Source organism: Falco naumanni, chromosome 3 (assembly GCF_017639655.2).
Source record: "Falco naumanni isolate bFalNau1 chromosome 3, bFalNau1.pat, whole genome shotgun sequence".
NCBI lineage: Eukaryota > Metazoa > Chordata > Aves > Falconiformes > Falconidae > Falco > Falco naumanni.
This window is the reverse complement of record NC_054056.1, coordinates 18,933,938-18,953,426: the sequence shown is the minus strand read 5'-3', so window position 1 is coordinate 18,953,426 and position 19,489 is coordinate 18,933,938. Positions and strand designations below refer to the sequence as shown.

The window sequence follows — 19,489 nt, the reverse complement described above, 5'->3', positions numbered from 1 at the left end:
GCTCACATTCTTCTCAAAAGCACTTTACTGCTGTAAGGAAATAACCCCTCGCAAGCTCTGTATGAAGGTATGTCAGCACCTGAGTCTTCATATGAAATGCCAGGTTCTGCCCTCTGCTTCCACACGCACATGCATGCACATAGGTGCAGGTGTGAAGCTCCTGGTGACGGTGATGCACCACGCGCCCGCGTGCTGCTTCTCACAGCAAAGCCCTGCGGGAAGGCTGGGCTTGGTCAGAAGGTGCCACCACAGACCTGCGCCTTGTGAGCCACGTCCCACCGGCAGCACCACCCCAACCCGCGGCAGCTGAGGGCAGAGCTGAATGCTGTGGGGTGGAAACAGAAGCGTCACAATCACAGCCCATACACCGTAGCATGACACAAATCTTAAAATTTCAGCCCGAGTAGGGTCTTTGCAGCCCAGAAAGGACTGACATCCCCCAACCGATCTTCATTCCCAAACTGCTGCCGTTTGCCCCTTTGCACACTATGAATTTCGATTTAGGAAAATCTCTGATACAAGATTTAGTATCTGAAGGGACGGGACTTCCATCACTATCCTGAAAGCTTACCTGGCAATGCCAGGACATCTTTCTTGGCATATAATCCCATTCCCTTATGCAGACACGTATCACTCCCGGCCATCCTCCCTAGAATAAATTAAAATCCTACCTTTAAGCCTCATTGAAACAGCTTTTTCTGACACCAGGTTAGTTTCTTCCTACATCCCACTCAAAGAATGCTACAAGCACTTCCTCCCATCTCAGTTTTCGGGCAGATTATCCAACACGTCAGTCACCACACTTCCCACTCTTCTGCCTGCTTGCCCCTCTGTGTCTGAGGAGCAGGGGACGAAATGCACCATTGCAGGTCAGCTTGTAACAGAAAACCTCTCGTCTTTCTTTCCTGACCATCCTGCAAAGTCACTTTCCAGCCTAAGCTCCACCAGCCTCTCTTTCCTGCTGTTCTACCTCATCTATTAACCCCTTCAATTACTCACCACCCTGCTCACTTCACAGATCTTCATCGCAGTCAGTATTATCATTACAGGTATTCGCATCCTTGCAACTCAGCCTACGTTTCTCCAAACCCAAATCTCATTTTACCTCCATTCTGTATTTCTAATCCCACTCAGCCCTCCTGCACTGAGGGAGGCAATTCTGCAACCGCACAAGTGGTAACTTACCCCACTTACACAACTGGCTGTGGTGAACTCTGGCAAAATAACACAGGTGCTGGAATTTCAAGAACTGAGGTACTTTTGTTCTCAAATTTGTTAGGTAACAGAGGAAAAAGACATTTTTAGAAAACTTTCATCTCTCAGCTGCCTTCATGATAAACTCAATTCTGACTTTTTGTGACTTGGCAAGACCTGACCATAACTATGCAAAGCACCTTGCATGACACTTTCCTGCTAGCAGAAAACTGAGTGCCCAAACCTAATGGAATGTTTTTGTAACAGACGTACAATACATTTTCTTATATTCATAATTTTCAGGGCACAGACAAAAGCACCAGCTGAGGAGAGCACTGATTAGAGATGCCTGCAGTGCTTTATTCCCAGTACTGTAAAGAAGCCTTGAACTATTTGTAAAAGATGAATGCTTTTGGTTTGAAATATTTGCTTTGAATTTACTTTTTGAACTGATGGGATGAGGTCCCAGGGGAAGAAAAATGAGAAAGAGGTTCAATATGTGCAAGGGCTTTAGCTGTCCACACTGTGCTGCAGTCTGGGTGATGCTGAAGAGAAGCAGATACTGCTGCTCACTGTCAGAAGTGCTGGGAGGGCGAGGGAAGGAAGGTCTCCCACTACCTCCTGGGTTTTTTCACCTGCCTCTTCCTTCAGTTCCTGAAATTCTCAGATGTGTTGAGTGCACAGGACACAAAGAACTGTCTTTGGAGCCTCATATTGTGCTGCTGGAAGCCTTAAAAGAACAACTCTAGGGAGACACAGCAGGCAAGCACAGAGGCGAATGCGGTGCTGGCCACACATCCACAGACTCAAAGCAGAAAGTGCAGGTCCTTCAACCTGGAGCACGGATCACAGGCTGCTGTAACTGAAAAGAGGGTGTGGAGGAGACAATCGATTTGCTTCCTGGGATCAAAACAAAAGGGTTTCATTCTATCTGTTCACATGCTGACAGCACTCTGCCCTCATCCTGAGAGCACTAAAGAAAGACCAAGACTGTTTACTTTCCTGATGTATTAACACTTCAAAGGGAAAAGAAACCAGAATTTTTTCGAGGACTTGAGACTACTTTTTCCAACCTCTTAACTTTAAAACAGCCAGATTCAGGAAGGGAATATGATGTTCCTATCTGTTAGAACCACAAATGAAAAGGGGAAGAGAGAAGTGAAGCTGTAAGTGGTAAGCCTTACAGTTGTACAAAAACCTGGTCCATCCAGTCATGAGAATTGTTTCCTGACTACTCTCCAAACTCCTGCGATCCTGGATGTGTATGCAAAATCCAAAAATGAGAAACCCTGGGCTATTTTATATAAGGGCCACCACAAAGGACAATAGTAACCAGCTGATCAGGGCCACAGTAGTGAAAGAAGAAATCTCACCAAAGCAAAACAATGAAACAAGTAAAACTTCCCCAGAATATGACATGAATGCTGGCTGGAGTCCCAGAAGCAATGACAACGACTTTTGCAGACCCACAGAGAAAACTAAAGATCTGAGTAGAAAGAAATGGCACTTAGGATGATGTATAGGAAGATGAATAATATAATCACAGAACTACAGTGAGTGGTAAGAATAGTTTAAAATATGCAGTTTGTACGCACAGCGATAGACAATTTTTATTAACTTAGTACAATATGAAAGGCAGTGAAACTGAGAAATGGCCTGTAAAACATTAAGTATAAGTACAAACCACTTTTTAGTAGTATAATAATTTTGCATTTACCCAATGTATTTCTGGCTCACACTTAATACCTTGATTTCTCCATTTGCCAGGGTCCCAGATTTACCTTTTAGTTCCTAATTATTCTCTTGAAAACTGCCTTCTCTTTTATAACTTTGTCCCCTACGATTGTCCATACAATGCTTCCCATAATGAAAACCTGCTTCTCAGTTGGGTCAGATGACATGAATCCGCAAAGCCATTCTGCTTTTTTTCATATATTCTTTTCTCTTAAACTAAATGTCCCCCACTTCCACCTTCTCTGTTTTGACCGTTTGATATATAAAGCAGCTGCTATTTTAAGAATAAGAGCCGACCCTGTTATACCAGCATTTGGAGGCTACAGTTCCAAAGCCTCAGGGAAAGAGTTCTCTCTCTTCAGCATCTTCCTTGTGTTAGTCCCAGACCAGACACAATGCACTGCTAACTCAGGTCACCACTGCACCAGCCAGCGTCTGCTTTATGTATATGGCATACTCAGAAAAGGAAATCTCTCATGTAGTCATCCATTATCCCTGCTCCTAGTTCTTTCATTTTGCTCTTATTCATGTAATTTCTGTCACTGAGAAACAGGAGCGGAAAAAAAGAAAAAATCAATACTGCCATTGCCTGCATCATCTTAAGTTTTCTTCCTTGTAGCACTTAAGTCATTTTCCAGTTAGTTTCTCTTACTCCTTTACTGAACCTCCCCAAAGAAGCACAGATACATAACAAAGTTGCCATAACAGATATTGATTGCATTTAACATCTCTCTTCAACGGAACTATATTTATTCTGCAGTTAAGCAGCTAATGCACAGTTAGTGCCCGAGCAGAAATCCACAGCTCTTGCTACTTCTCTCTAGCTTAGGATTTTGTTTTCTTTTGAACAGCAGAACTCCAAAGTAACTCACTCACTGGATCTGTTTTACCTATTCTCTATTCAGAAATTCCCTCAGGCTAAAAAAAACCCCAAGAAACCCCAGCGGTGGCATTTTTAGAGCACTTGCCCAATCTCTTTGAATTTAAAGTCTCACTAGAGGAGGTGGCCAGACATTGGCTAGCTCGTCCTGAATAAACCCTTCTACATCCGTTCATCACAGTACCTGGCTAATCCAATGTAGGCAGAAAAATCTAGCAGCTTGCATTAATCTTCACAGAGTTTGAATAAAGCCAGGATTTGACTGTGGGACAAACACTGTTGTCAGAAGTCAAAAGCCTCTCAAAAAAGTATATAAAGAGCTGCATGCATCATAAAGGAAAAAGCCATGGAGCAGTACCAAATAAAAGCACCCCACAATAAAATTTTATCTCCCTAAGAAATACTGTCTTCTAGTCATTTTAATATTATGTGTAGGGGGAAAGAGGAAATAATATCTCAGGACCATACATTTTATACAATTTCTTTCTTTCCTACCTCTTTACACTGCACTTCTGTGGATATGCTTCAGATAAACACCTGGTCATAACTAGCTCACAGCTGCATTGCGCCTCATAAACCACTTCTGGACGGGAAAGCATTCTTAAAACGTGCATCTCAGCTCCAGCAGCTTCTGAGACAGTAAGCGACAATTGTTTCTCCCTCAGTGACTTGTGGTTTTTAAAACAGGATGATCTCCATGACCAACCCAGTACTGCCACAGAAGGGGCTAAATTCTTATTTTCTTGATTTCATCACACAGTAATCTGACTGAACGCAATACTGAGGTTTTCCTTATCCAACCTTTGCAGGCCAGATGTCCTCAAGACGGGCTCACATCAACACGTCAGCAGAGTAACTGATTGTGCCGACAAAGTTCTGAGCCTTTGACCCAATGTCAGCAAACATGACACTCAAAGACGTGCAGAAAGGAGGTTCCTTTCAAGCAAACTGAAAACCAGCCCCAGGCTAGCAGGGAGACTCCAGAGAGAGCTCGCAGAGGGACAAGCTGCCTCGCACCCTGCATGCAGCCAGCAAGAGGCAACCAGGTGCACTGGGTGCTGCACAAATGTTGCAAGACCACCTTGCTTGGGGGACCCATGTGCTTCCAAGCTAATCACTGATGGGCACACTTGGGTATCACCCGGACCGTGGCTTCTGAGACTTCAAGATACACAGCCCAGCTCAGTCCTACCACCAGACCTCCCTCTTCGACCTTGGGAGATTCTGCCATCCAGCGGCTCTGGCCTCCTAGCACCAACTGAGAAGAAACCATTGCTCCACAGGGTTTGGAGCAGCAGCTCACAGTCAAAAAGGGTCACCACCAGGTCATCTTTATGAGCTTTTGTGAAAAACTTTCAAGGAAGGGCAGACAGGAACGCAATACAACAGAGCACCCTGGAGCAAATGCACCCTTGTGCAGCCCCGGGGTTAACACACCCTTGGGCAGGACAGCACACCTACAGCTTTGCACAGGCGTGCAGAGAAACACCCCCCTCCTCTGGCATCACAGTGAGTGCGTACCACCACCAGTGCCTGCACAAGCCCACACCTCCCAGAGACGAGGCTCTCCCGACCGACCCCTGTGCCACAGCACATGCTCCCCCGCTGCAGGAGCGCCACAAAAGCCAGTCTCCCCACAAGGACGAAAGTCTCCCAATGCGCTGACCAGCAGATCCCTACCTCACGCTGAATGCTACCTCTTCTCATGACTCCAGGTTACTAGAAGGGGAAAGTGGCTGGGAAGCAAGTATCTTAGAAGGAGCGGGGACACAAAGAAAAATGACAGAGGAAGTTCTCGCCTGTATGGTTTTTGTCACAAAGGAAAAGCAGTTAGTAACACAAGCAGCATCAGATCCCAGCTGCAGCAGTCAGCATCTCTGCCTCCTGGAAGATAGAGAGGGGGGTTGTATTTGCTGCCATGATCTTGGTATATTTTACCACGTAATAAAGAAAAAAAAAAACGCAGCTACAAGTGACAAGCAGTCTTTTAACCTCACAACGCGTTTTCTTCCCCACGTAACAGTATGCCTCCTGTATTCCAAAGCTCTCAAGTTTTGATGTTGCTTTCCTCCTTTTTCTAACCAATACAAACATAAACATATCCATGATCCTAATCTATCCCAACAACAATTAATGTACTTACTCTTTTACTAGGTGACTGGACAGAACTAGCTTAGTTCTTGAACTGAATGGAGACTAATTTAAAGTGATTATTTCCTTGATAGGTATTAACACAATTCACTCAAAAAGCACTTCTGTCAAGGTTAGTACCATAATTAATAGAACTATGGCTGTACTATTTAAGTACTTTTGAATAGTTGCAAACCTAAATGCTTGAATAGAGCTCTAAGTTTCTACAAAGTACTGATTCCAAAAGCAATCCAGTGAACTGCTGAAAAGAACATCATGAAAATTTCTGTTCCTTTGACTGGCTTAGTTCTGTTTACTTAAGCATGGGGAAATTTCCACCCTTCAGTCACCAGCCCACCAGGACATACTACACCACCTTCCCCCCACAAAAAGCTGTTACTCAGTGTGCATCTCCTTCCTGCTTTTATTATTTGCATCTCTTTCCAACTTCTCCTTTGGTCTCTGCCCTCTGAGAACAGAGGAGGAAACTACAGGACTTAATAGTGGTATTCCTACAAAAAGAAGGAAGATCAGAGAAGTAGGGAGAAACGAAGACCTAACAAAGATAAGAAGTGAGGAGCTGTATCCAACGGAACAGATACCAAAGAACTGGAAGACTTACTCTCAGGAGCACTACAACAAACGTCACTGTGATTCCGTCACTCCAGCCATGCCCTGTTACAATAAACATAACTGACTCAGCTACAGATGTCCTCTGGGCTTTACCTCAGGCACTGAGCACGTTTTCAGCAAGGGACTTCTCAGGCGGTAGCAGACTGAAATACAGAGGCAAGGTGACAGGACCCCTTTCACAGCAGATCCCAAAGGGTCCCCTGCCTGCCACCACAGCCACCTGCCCACTTACATCTCTCACGGCCTCTGGCCTCCAAGTTTGCTCATCAGGACATGACTGCTACCTCAAACATGGGATGTCCTCAGTTTCTCTCATTTAAGCAGAATGACTGGGGTGGCAGGGGCCTATGGGGTTATTCCATGCCTTTTTTCAGAAACACTACAATGTCTGAGGAGTCTGGCAGGATATCCTGACCAGGTGTGGCCACGTACCATAACCTTATTCTCCATTTCTATTTTGTCAGTTTACATTTAAGAAAGGAATTATTTTCTGAAGTAAAACCAGACAACATATCAGCTGCTCTGTCCAGTTCTGCCCCAACTCACGAGACAGATGCATGTTGCTGCTTTTGTCAGCCAAGCCATGAGGATCTCCAAACCACCCCTCCTCTGGCAGTAGTAAAGGCTCTGATGTTTATCAGGGACACGAGCGCCACTCACACACCACAGGTGACAGAACTACTGTGGTTTAAGAAGTTACCACCTCCAGGACGTGATAACTGTCCAAAAGATCACTAAATAGAACAGCTTAGCACTCACTGCTCTCCTCCTCAAGCTTAAAGCCACAGAGGCATTTGAACTCATCTCTTTCATTTTTCCGCTGAGGCTGGCTAAGAGCATATCTGGCAGCCAGCCGTTATGGCGCAGCCGATGGGCAGGGGGTCACCAGTGCAATTGCTGCTGACCGGGTAACCATCCACACGCGTGCTATTCTGCACCCAGCAGTACGTAACAGCACAGAGCAGTGGGCACTAGCCAGCCCCCACCTGGGAATACCCCTGCAAGTGCAGAAACTCAGTCCTATCAGTAGCCTGGCTGGACTGTTAGGTGCTCCTTTCGGTGCCCCCTTCAGTGCCCCCACATGGGGGTCTCTCCTCTACCACGCTTTTAGACACAGAAGCCGGCACAGGGAGGGAAGTTCAGAGGAAACATCCCCAGCAGCTCCTTCAACAGAAGGTAACACACCAGCAGAATCTCCCACAGTAGAAACAGCCCGGTAACACTTAGAGCCCATCAAGTCAACGCAGGATTGCACGGTGCTAGAAGGGATACGTGGTACCTGCAACATACATAAAGCTGCAATATAACCTGAAAAAAGAAAGGGTATTAACATGGGCATTTGCATGAACATACTCCAGCTGCAGTAAAGCAGCATAAGCTGTATACGGTCTCATCCGTCCCCAGAGCCATTGGTGTCCAATGCCAAGCAAAGTGCTGCTGCTTCAAGAGCAGAATTAGAGCAGGGAATGCATTCTGAAAACCTGCGAGCACAACTGATAAGGAAGGTGACAATCGCTAGACCTGGTTCTGCTTGATGGCAAGGAAATGAGAGGGTTTATGCTATTTTCTCTTGACTAAACACAGCACACTTGCCAAGCAGTCTTGAGAATTCTGCAATTCTGTGCTTAATGCTCTACAAAAACTGTTGTTGTGAAGAACAAAGGGGTTTTTTTCCTCCTTTTGCTAAATAGCATATACAGGAAATTGGAAAATGAAACTCGGAGAGAGTCCCCAGAGAGGCACTAAGGAAAAGCTATCATAATATGGCATTAAGGCAGTATGATTCACAGATAAAAAACATCAAGGGAAAAGTCAAACCAGAACAAAAAGAAGGTCTACTAGGTAAACTACGTTCTGGATAGCAGAGGTACAGAATTTTCCAAGGTAGCGTGTGCATGAAAAATACTCCAATATTTTGGAAGTAAATTTGTGCTAAAGGGGCTCCCAATCAGAAAATGCCTTAAGCGTCTAAGTAAATTTCTGAACATTCCCTCAACAACATTTCAAGCTAAAAAAGAACTTAAAGCGGCTAGTGTTAGTGTCCAAGCCAAACAAGTAAAGGGAACAACATCAACAGACAAGGGAACTAATTGCTTTGGTTTGGGGGCAGTGGTTATTTGTTTTGACCAAAGCAAAAATTATCCCAGCAAGTTTAAAAGCCATGAAAGAGAAGTCATCCCAAAACAATAAAAGACAGGATCACAAATGATCCCAGCACTCCATGAACTTAATTTGCTGCTGTACTATTTCTACAGACCAGTGCACTGACGCATCACAGTGGACATTTTCTCTCTTAAAAAGCTTCACTTTACAAGTTGCCTCTGGGATTTGGAAATCTTCATGTTATCACTGAGATATCCAGTAAACAGTATGAGAAGATAGCCTAGTTTAACGCCCCAACAGTGGGCACAAGATTAAAGCTTTCTGTCACACACTTGTTTACAGAACGTTTCCTAGTCATGACTATAAACATCTCATTGGAGCTTTTTTAATGGTCAGTTACAAGTTTTGATACAAAAAATAAATACTTATGTCATTTGCTACATACATAATAATGTGTGACAAAAAAGTGATGAGTAGGTATGTGAGAAAAAGTGATGAGCTGATATGCAAGCTACATTGATGGAGTTATTCCCTGCAGGCTCAGGCTCAAAATATTTTCTTCCTCTTCATTACTTTTGATATGCAAGATCTCTTTAGTCCATTTCTAACTACCAGTGCAGCACAGTTTGAGTTGAACTGCAATATGTTACTAATGGCAACAGCAGTAGTTTTTCATGTTGGTTTCACTAAAATTGTTTCACCTTGGAACCGTGCAGCTGGACTCGGACAAGAGGTCAGCCCTCGGAGGTGTGACAGGGCTGCCGCTGCTGTCAGCAGTGCTGCGCTGGCTCCTACTGACAGGGAACTGACCCCGACAGCTGCTGTGTTTTCCAGTAAAATTTAGAAAGATGACATTGCCCTTCCCAGGAAGAGTATTCCCACACTACAAAAAGATTAATCTACATGCACACACTTGTTTTATGTAAGACAAACATACCTCATTCCTTCTGTAGACCTGTTCTGGTAGTTACGGTAGAGCTGCGGAACGCCTAACATAGCCTCGGTGAACACTGCAAGGAAGCCCAGCGTTTCCACAAAGAGAGATGAGTCAAGCCAGAGGTAAGTGATGTAACCGGTCACACCAGTGAAGGTCAGGACACACTGCACATAGTCTGTAAACTTGCTCCAATGCCAAAAATAGTTCAAGTCAAAATCTGCAACAGAATAGGAACGGGAGAAGAATAAAATGTTTTCCCAACTGGACTCAAAGTTAATCATGGTGTAACTGAGAACTGGGAAGCATGAGGGAGTCACTGTCAGTCTTTGGAGGTAGGGGAAGGTAAAAATGAGGGAAAGGATTAAAAAAATAAAAAACAAAACAAAGAAACAAAGCAACCCCCCCCAACCCCCATCAAACTCAAAAACACAAGAAAAATACAAAATAGGAGTCCTGATTTGGAAAACATTCTTTGGGTGGTGTACAATAAAGAAACAATAAAACAAAGACCTGCAAGCTACCAAAATATTTATGAAGATGACTTTCAAAGAGAGAGCATTGACCTTCACGTATCAAACATGACGAACTCTGGATACAACTCTAGCAGAGCTGGCACAGGAACTGTTCACAAAAAAACTTCACAATACTAAGTACCAACCCCAAGCACAGGAACGCAAGCGCTCACTCTCTTCGCTCACTCTCTCTTCCTTCAAGCTGCCTCAATCCAAGCTGCTCAGAAGGCGGCCGAAGCCCACAGCTCCGTTCCCTGTTGCGGTGCAGCTGCCTGCGGCGAAGGGCAAGCTGCCATGTGCAGCTGGTAGAGCTTTACTGAGATAGGTGCAGGACTGCAACAAGAATGCCCACTGGAACAAGACCTCCCACACCTCACCACCCTCCACTGCAAGTGTAAAATGCGCTTCGCTGCTGCCTTTGCCGGTACCCATGAGTGCAGGGTGCACACACCCATTTCTGCATCCATCAGAACAAAACACTCCACCACAAAACACTGTATCCTCTCTTGAGAGCAGAAGGGAAAGAAAAAACCAACCATGGCATTTGCTTGGCACATTAACAGCATCCCACTGTAAGATACGTAGCTATCTTATTTATGAATAATAAAATATACATACCCATTACCATTGACTGTATAGCAAAAATAATAACAATTTTCAACATAAGAACTCTGAAATAACTGTTTATTAGCAGGTGCTGTTCATGTCTTCCTTTCGTAAAAGCACTTGAAGTTAAAAATACCCACCTCAGACCAAGTGGATTCTGTTAATTATCAAGACAACGAGCCATCATCCTTACATGGTTATTACAACCAGCCCAAAAACATGCAACACCCACCACATCACTACAAGATTTCTGCTGCTGCCTCCTCAGCAGAAGTACAGAACGCTACAAAAAAGTCCTGCTGTTAACTTGGGCGAGGAAGACACTGACCTCCGTTAAGACTAACGGCAAACCGAGTGAAACGGGACTACAGGCGCCCAGCTACCTAAGGCTACGTACACGTGCCAAGTAACAGTTTCGTTTTCTGCATCTTTTCATACTTTCATATTACCAGGCCGGCCCTCAGACACCCCTCATTAACTAGCCTCCCCTTTTTAGTACCTGGCACAGCTGTGCCTCAGGACAACTATGGACTGCATCCGGCTGAACCACCGTATGCTGCCACACAAAGAGGAAGGGCAGACGGGCCAGGAGCCATGTCCAACCTGTACCATTGTCCGTCACCACCCAGAACCAAATTACATAATCTGTGGCAAAGCCACTGTCAATGTAATGTTGACCTTCAGTGTTTTATGGCAGTGACTCCTCAGCCTCAGAATTCAGGGACACAAGACTAAATAAAAGGTAGACCCAGTGCCAGCAGAGCCCACACAGCACATGAGCATCATGCATTTCTGGAGGTTTGTGAAGGCTTTCCTTTTTGGAGATGAAGAAGGAACAAAACAGAATGAAGCAGAATAAGGACAACCACAAAAGCTGGAAAAAATGATCCATTTTAATTCATCTCTATTGCATTTTCTGGAGAGGAGCAGAGTCAATGAGGACCTCTGACAAAGTAGATGGAGTAAAAGACACCTAAAACTCGCGTTCCTTTCACTTTGCCTGACCTACACCTGCATAACATAAACCAGTGAGAGGCATAACAGAGTAAATTGACACTAATTTTGTTAGCCTCACAAGCAACACAAAGCAAACGGCCTGACCCCACACAACAAATCTGACACTATGCAACTGCCACGCTCACAAGAGATGCTCTCTGGGACAGGCATGTGGGCTTACAGCAGGGACAGAACAACGAACAGCAGAAGAAAAGGGGATGAAGACAAAGATAAGAGTTGGTGAGGTTTCAGGCCATTTAAAGAAAAAGCAACCTAAAGCACTGGCTTTTAATACTCAAAATGGCAAGCGGCTCATTTTAAGTCTGAGCTCTTGCATTCAAACATGCTGGGTGGAAAACCTGCGTTTACTTTCCAGCAACATTCAACTTCGATAGCATTCAACAGGTACCATCTCAGACCAACGCCTACAACTAGCAGCTGCTGGCAAGAACACGGGAAGCACACGGACAGTTTCAGCCCTAGAAGAGCCCATCTTGGCCTTTCAGATTGCTATATAATCATGACACCTCAAATCCGAGACTCAGTAGCATAACTTTGGGTCTGGCCGCCCTGCTGCCTTGGGCATGCGGGACCCTTGGCCCCTCACTCCTGAAAGCCTCCCAGCAGCTCTCAGGGCTGGCCTGCATATGCTGTGTTTCTCCTCCCACGTTCTCCACACGCTCAAGGATCGCTTTTAAAATACCCATCCCTGTAAACCAAATCCTTATATCCCCAACTTCATTTTCATAATAGAAATGAAAGAACTATATCTACATGGGGGTGCAGAAGTTTCAGAAGTTCACGGAACAAAAAAGCCAGCATTTGTACAGCTACCTTGAGGCCAGCTACAGAATCCATGGATGCAAAAACTCAAAGACGAAGTCGCCTCCTGCCACACCAACTGTTCAGGTGCATACTCGGTACTGCTGCCCCGAGGTCCATTTCCATTCACCTAACTACTAACACCCATGAACCTGGCATTCGGCAGCCAAGAAATCCAGTAATGACGATAATTTACTCATCATCTTTTGTCCAGAAATCTTAAGTATTATTTCTATTATAATAACATGCATAGATGAGAAAACTTATGTGAAAAAGGACTTCAGGTGAAGCAGGAGAGTTAATTACTAGCACAGGAAAGAGAGTGAGATTCTTTTTTGCTCAAAACTATCATAAGCTACATAGTCTCCATTTCACTATACTAGGTTATGAGCAAATTCTGCTATAAATTTTGCTTGGTAATGTCTTCCTGAAAGACAGACAGACAAAATAAGACAAGAACAATCATAACCTTGCTAATAGTCTTAAAGAAAAACATCTTAATTATTTTAGAAACAAACCAATACATAATCACTAATTGCTCTATTTAACAGATGTATTCTCCAAACGCAAAAGCCTATTTTAGGATGCTATACATCACCAAAACTGCATTACCAACTCCTTCCAAGAAGTAGTAAAAGAATGACTGAACTTTAAAAAGAAAAACCCACTGAAAAAAATTAAAAGAGAAAAAAAAAGGTAGAGAATGGCACACCTGACCTTTCATACAGGTCATAGTTTCTCTGGCCCTTACTTGAACTGCTCAACTGTTTTGCCACATGATTACTTCTTTTTAACCAAGGCTGAAGCTCATCTTCACTGACAAATGGGTTCAAAAATTCAGAGGGGAATAAGAATAACATACCCATCACTTCAAGGTTCGGAAATAAACTGTGACTCATTTTTCCAAGTGGCTCACTTCTCAAGGGGGCCCAAACACAGTAGTTCTGTAATAGAAGCTATATACTTCCAAAGAAAAAAATGTTGGCTGCACTGAGTACTGTGGCAGGTATACACAAAAAAGGCTTTTAGATGCTTAAAAACAAAAGGGAAGTCTCCCTTAAAAAAAGAAGTTTTAAATATAGAATAAAATCCACATGTCTGTGCAGATCAGTCCCATCACCATTCATACAGAGCAACCCACAGCAGAGGGGAGAGGCAGACGTAGCCACAATCATCTCAAGAAGATAGCTGGAGGACACCAAGCAGTGCCTTGGGCCAGGCATCTGACGCACAGATCTGAACAAAGTTATAAAAATTATTGCAAACATTATTCACACTTGAAGAGAATTATGAATAATAAACATTATACTGGGATTTTTTTGCCCCTCTCCCCCAGTAAACAGTTCCTTTTTTTTAAAGGGACAAAACAAGAAGTCCCACTGCACCACAATTTATTTCTATTAAATGTCTTAAAATCTGTCCAAGTTAAATCTGACTGTGTATCTTTCTATTCCTTGAAATGGGAAGGCACTGCTTGCACATTTGCTAGCTCCCCATCCTACCCAGAGAGAAATTCACAATGCTAGTTTGCAACCACACTCTGTTGACGCAGTTCAACTGGTAACTCCCAGTCACTAACGTCCTGGGTTGATCTGAATTGGCATTCCTGCACTGGAAGGTACTATATATTATTGCCCATGCCTGACCTCTTTAATCCACTCAGTGAGCTGCATTTTAAGCATGTTAATCCATTGATAGATGAGAGATTTATGTTGGAAAATCCTATTGATGCTCAGGGAAGGAGCAGCTCAGTAGGTTCTTTGTGCACTGACTGGAGAAAAGTCTACACAGCTCGAGGGTGAAGAAAGATGAGATTAAAAGACCTCCTCTGGGAGGCACATGCAATGTAAAGCAGGCAGAGATAGCATTGCAAATAACCATGGTTAGCACTAGTCATGCCAAAATGCAAGTCGTAAATTCAAGATTCTGGTGTGGCATAGATGCAAGTGACACAAAGAAGAGTCCACAGTATCAACTTTCACTTGAGGATGACACAGAGGTCCAAACTGTAACATTATTTTTAGTCAAGAAGTATTTTATACCAAGTCAGCTACCATGCTATTTCCTTTTGGGAAAGTGAAGCAAAGACTTTGACATCCTAAAAATTATTTACTGTAGCTCTCAATTTCTCTTCCTAAGCAGCATCTTATTTTGTGCCTTGACCTTTCTAATTCTGTACCCACATCCTGCACTATTTTCATTTATACTCATCTTTAGTTATTTGACTCAGTTCCCGCTTTCTGTTTGGTTCCTTCTTGCATTTGATGTCAATTAAAAGCCTGCAATTTACATTCCCCGTCTTTGCAAGGTGGGAGAGTTTGCATTTGAGCCCTTTGTATAGCTGCACCAAGGAACCTAACTCCTTCCTTCTTATGAAAGCTACTGGTTTTGTTTTACTGTGCTCCCTCCCACTTCTTATAAACACCATCAATTCACAGCCGTGCACCCAAATTCCCTCCTATAATCAAACCCTTGACCTCCTGTATGAAAAACAGTGCTCACCAACTTATTCTAAGAGCATGCTGGACTGTCTCTGCTCCCGAGTGCCTTCCTAAACAGATGCCTGGGCAGTGAATCCTCTCTCCCCTGGCTTACAGCAGTCCTGTGCTTTGGGAGACTGCAGTGCTGTTCAGAGAACCTGCACTTTCCATCATCTAACTCTGCACCACAGTGCCTGCCCACCTGACCTGATTGCTCCCGTCACAGCCTACTTCTGCACGCAATCAAAGGAGTCCAGCCCAAGCCATCAGATGTCCAACGCTTCCCTTCACAGCACCAGAATCCAAAACCTGAGGGCTTAGATGCTGTGAAAGAGGCTGATAACGGTAACTCAGCCAACCTGGAACAGTTACAAAAGGCAGTCATGGCTGGAAGTTATTTCAGGTTATTATCCATAGTCTGTTTACTGTAAAATGTACAGACAGTTCAAGGATGCAGGAGTTGGAACCTGCAACTCTGCCCTGCCGTGGGCCCTAGCCACTGAGCTACGGTGCAACCGGCTCCCTGCTCTTTTGCTTGTCTCAAGAAGCCCATGGTCTCCACTGTAAAAGGGGTTTGGCTCTGAGCAGCAGGTCAGTGCAATGCCCCTCCTCATCCCAGCCTGGCAACAGGGACTTTGCACAGCCCGAAGATGCCAACTTGCATCCCCAGGTTGACAAGAGAAATTATCTCAGAGCTCTCACACCCTGAGTGAGTGCTCTAAGCTACACGCAGGCACTGCACTCAGCAGTTACATCTTAAAATAAGTAAGTTTTGGCACGTGCTCTGAAGAGGACCTGGGAGGCACCTGCCACAATAGGTGGGGCCCGGGCAGTGGGTTCTGAGCAGGGGGCTCTTACAGTTGCCGTCCTCCAGCTGCGGCGCCAGACACTTTCCTTCGAGCGTTATCCGTCTCCCTGGCAATCCTGATTTCAGATGCCTCATCTCAAAATAGCAGCAGGATTGCTGAGAAGCACGCTGGCTAGCACTTGAGCACCTTGCTCATTCCGGGCAGCCACCAGCCAGCAGGTGGGATTCTCCAATCCTCTGTTCTGAAATTCCTGCATACCCCACAAGGCACCCAGGAAATAACTGGGGTGACAAGAGAAGGCAGGCTCTGCACGACTGCTACTGGGTGATCCACATCAACTACACATCCAGCTAGGCACTTTCTTCTTTCCTTCAGAAAGGAGGAAGCAAGCAGCATTACAGGCAGACAGTGAGAACTGATACATTTAGATTTTCTTTCTTCCTTTTTTAAGAAGTGATAGAAACCTGCAAAATGCTGTCTGAAGCCAGCACTTCTTTTACAGTCACTGGGACTGAAAAGGGACTTGTTATGTTCCATTCATGCTGCAAAAGAGAAGAAATAAGAGCTTAGCATCACAAACTTCTACCTCTGATCCAAACCACTAACCTTTTGGGAAAAAAATTAAGGAATCCACCACCTTGCATTGTCTATATAAATACGCTAACATCAACGTTCTCCATCTCCGTTCCTTCAGGCCTCTGACCCAGGAATTTCTGCATCTCTGTGTATCTGCACAGCCCTGTCACCACAGTACCTAGGCATCTCTCCATGTGCCTTTACCTTACAACATTCCCACCTACAGGCTACTGTCATCTGGCCTTCACACCGAGTAGTACCCAAACACCATCACTTCATTCTCTCTAGCACATCTAAGGTGAGAGCAAAGTATTCCAGAGGGTCTTGAACCTTCTGAAAGTACCATCCCAGCCCATACCGAACAAATTACTGTCATATAATGAAATCCATTATTTACATCCCTTGGCCCATACAGTGCCTTTCCTTGGCCACATCTAGACTGATGTCAGGGTTTCAACAGAGTCAATCTTCTTAGTATTTGACTCTCCTTAAAGCCCCAGCACAAAGTCCTTGAGTTAACAAAAAAAGTAATCAGTAGATTTTCATGTCAGTGGGGTAAAATGTCAAATCCTAACTGCAGAGAAAAAGAGTGAAAGCCTGACCCAAACAAACCTTGAAGATTCATACAAAGAACTCATGTTTTAAAAAGCTCACTGGCAGTTTTGCTGCTTGGTGGAGGACTGCTGAACACCTGAGATTAGAAGCTCAAGTCTGACAAAACTTCCTCCACATCAACATTATCACAGTCTCCCTCAGTCTTCCGTAGTTTGAAGGCAAGTACTTGCCTTGGTGCTCTTTGCCTCATTTCACGTGGTGTCACCAGCTTCTAAAATCTCCTGTGCTGGGTCTCCGTTTTGTCACATCAGGTTCATGTTTTTTCCCCACAATCAGGGTTATTGCTCACTCTTCTTCCTCTTTCTCAAAGAAGTTATATGTAAAAGGGATGAAATTTTTGCAGCACTGTCCTCCCCTCAGGGATTCTCACTTATCTTCCATACTGTCCCCCAGGACAACACACCTCCCAAGCATCAGCAACTGCTCTGCCTTCCCTCTTCAGGTCCTAGGAGGTCCACTCTACTTCCTCACCAAAGGGAATTAGTAACTGCAAGGCTAAGAGATACATGTTAGTTACAACTACTTTAAAAAACAAAAAAACCCACACACAAATGCACTGGTACATATAAAAAAGTCAAGCAATCCAAACTATTTCATAATACCCTGCCTTTCCCATTAATTTGCTACTTTCCTGATTTTATGGCCTTTGGTTTAAGGTAAACCTTTGAATACCACTGATTCAGTGGTCTGAGCAGAGATACTTAGCAATAACAGCTATATTGATCATTTGTGAACCTTAAAGAACAGCAATTAAAAAGTTACATTTAGTCTGAAAGTTTTACCTCTGTTGTTACTAACACAAGGACAAGTAAGAATGAAAACCTAAAACAAAATATTCATATCCTGGGTACCTCCTGTGCAGCTGATACCCTTTGCCGTGCTATCCACAGTGTAATTTGTTTTCTACACAGCTTCAGTTCATGGAAGTCTCACAGTAAAGAGGGGGGAAAAAAAAAACATTTTAGAGAAATATGCAGTTATATAAACCCACAAAATTAGGTTGACCTTTAACTCGTCTTTGACATTTTCCATTGTCTTACAACAGGATGCAGAATTGTTTACATCCTTATGCTGCACTGTTACCAGCTCTGTCAAAATTTTAATTTGTGTGTGTTTATATATACACCTAAAAATGCTTGCACACACATACATACCTCTTCCTCACAGTATAACTGCTAACATTATAAGCATTAAAAAGAAAGCAAAATTATAAAAGGGTTTTTTCTTCTAATATAGAGGAAGTTTCAGCAAGTATGGTATCTGTGAACAAGGCTCCAGCTGTTGGGCTCAGAGGCTGCCGGTGAGTGCCAGCTGTCTGGGAAATCCACATGGAGCAGCACAGCTCAGCGCCGCCATCCTGCACGGTACTGCAGAACGGGCACAACCAACACTGGGTGAGCCAGCAGTGAACTCCTGCCCTGCTCCCCTCCAAAAAAGCTTGCAGAAGCGTACTCTGGACTGGTCTCTTCCAAAGCAAGGACGTTTCTTGGAGTCCTCTTGGAGTTCTGCAGATGCTGTCAAGGCAATCTTACAGGGGGTACACTTGCAACCCCTACTGATTGACCTTGTGCAACATAAGCCATCCAAACTCTGTCTTCTTCCCAAGCCATTCTGAGAGAAAACACCGGGTCTGTACTCCCAGAGCAGGCCAGTGAGATTAGGAGAAGAAAAAAAGGCAGAGAGCAGATACACACCAATAGTGCTACTGGGGCAAGGCACTTAAGCCTAGACATACCTAAATCAATCCAGTCATGGGAATTTCCTCAGCAACACTGCTGCTGAAAACGCCTACCATGTACTGCTGCTTTGGCCTGTTCAGTGCAGAACAACTCTCGCCTCTTTCTATCCCAATGTACTGACCATGCTCAGTCACTGTCTCCACGAGACTATCCTGGCAGCCAGCAAAAGCAGCTACTAGCTGGCCTACAAGACGACTGATGAAGAACAGCCTAGTAACTAGGCAGATGTGGGGCTAGGAAAGCCACTGGCATGAGGCAGCTGTGACCCAAAGGAATTTGTGTTACAGAAAATAAGCTATGTATTTGAAAGGTGGAGTGAAAGCAGTATGAACAGCTTCAGAAACCACACGAAACAGAGAGAGCACGGACTCTGGGAGGAAGCCCTCCTCTCCAGACGCAGGGCAGGAGTGGAATGGGAAGCCCAGGGAGCACCACGGCAGAGTTCTGATGACTCCGGGCACCCAATGCCTTCGCTACAAACCCTCCTGGTTCTGCTCACCTCCTACACCAAGAGCATCAGAAGTCCCAGAGCAGGACAAGCTAAAGGAACAAATCCCCCAGCCCCTCACCTGCAGGCACAGCTCTGAAGTAAGGCCGTTGCTCCCAGCTGCGCTCATGATGGAGGCAGCAGATTAGAGCCAAGCTCGCTCTTCTTCTGGCTAGATACGCCTTCCCATGCTAACTATAGAAAGAGACTTCTTTTTCTGACAGCAAGCTAAGCAA

At 44.5% G+C, this 19,489-nt stretch overlaps 1 protein-coding gene across 3 annotated transcripts in view; it reads right to left on the bottom strand.

Annotated features, from left to right (window-relative positions):
* The window catches only part of SLC66A2 (solute carrier family 66 member 2), a 65,339-nt gene that overhangs the window by 12,955 nt on the left and 32,895 nt on the right, over window positions 1-19,489 (bottom strand). For all 3 annotated transcript variants that reach the window (XR_005826880.1, XM_040586845.1, XM_040586846.1), the window contains one exon: window positions 9,612-9,828. Coding sequence is in view for 2 of the 3 variants with exons in the window: in XM_040586845.1 (XP_040442779.1) it covers window positions 9,612-9,828 (217 nt within the window). In the remaining variant the exon portion in view is untranslated. The remainder of the gene's footprint in view (window positions 1-9,611; window positions 9,829-19,489) is intronic.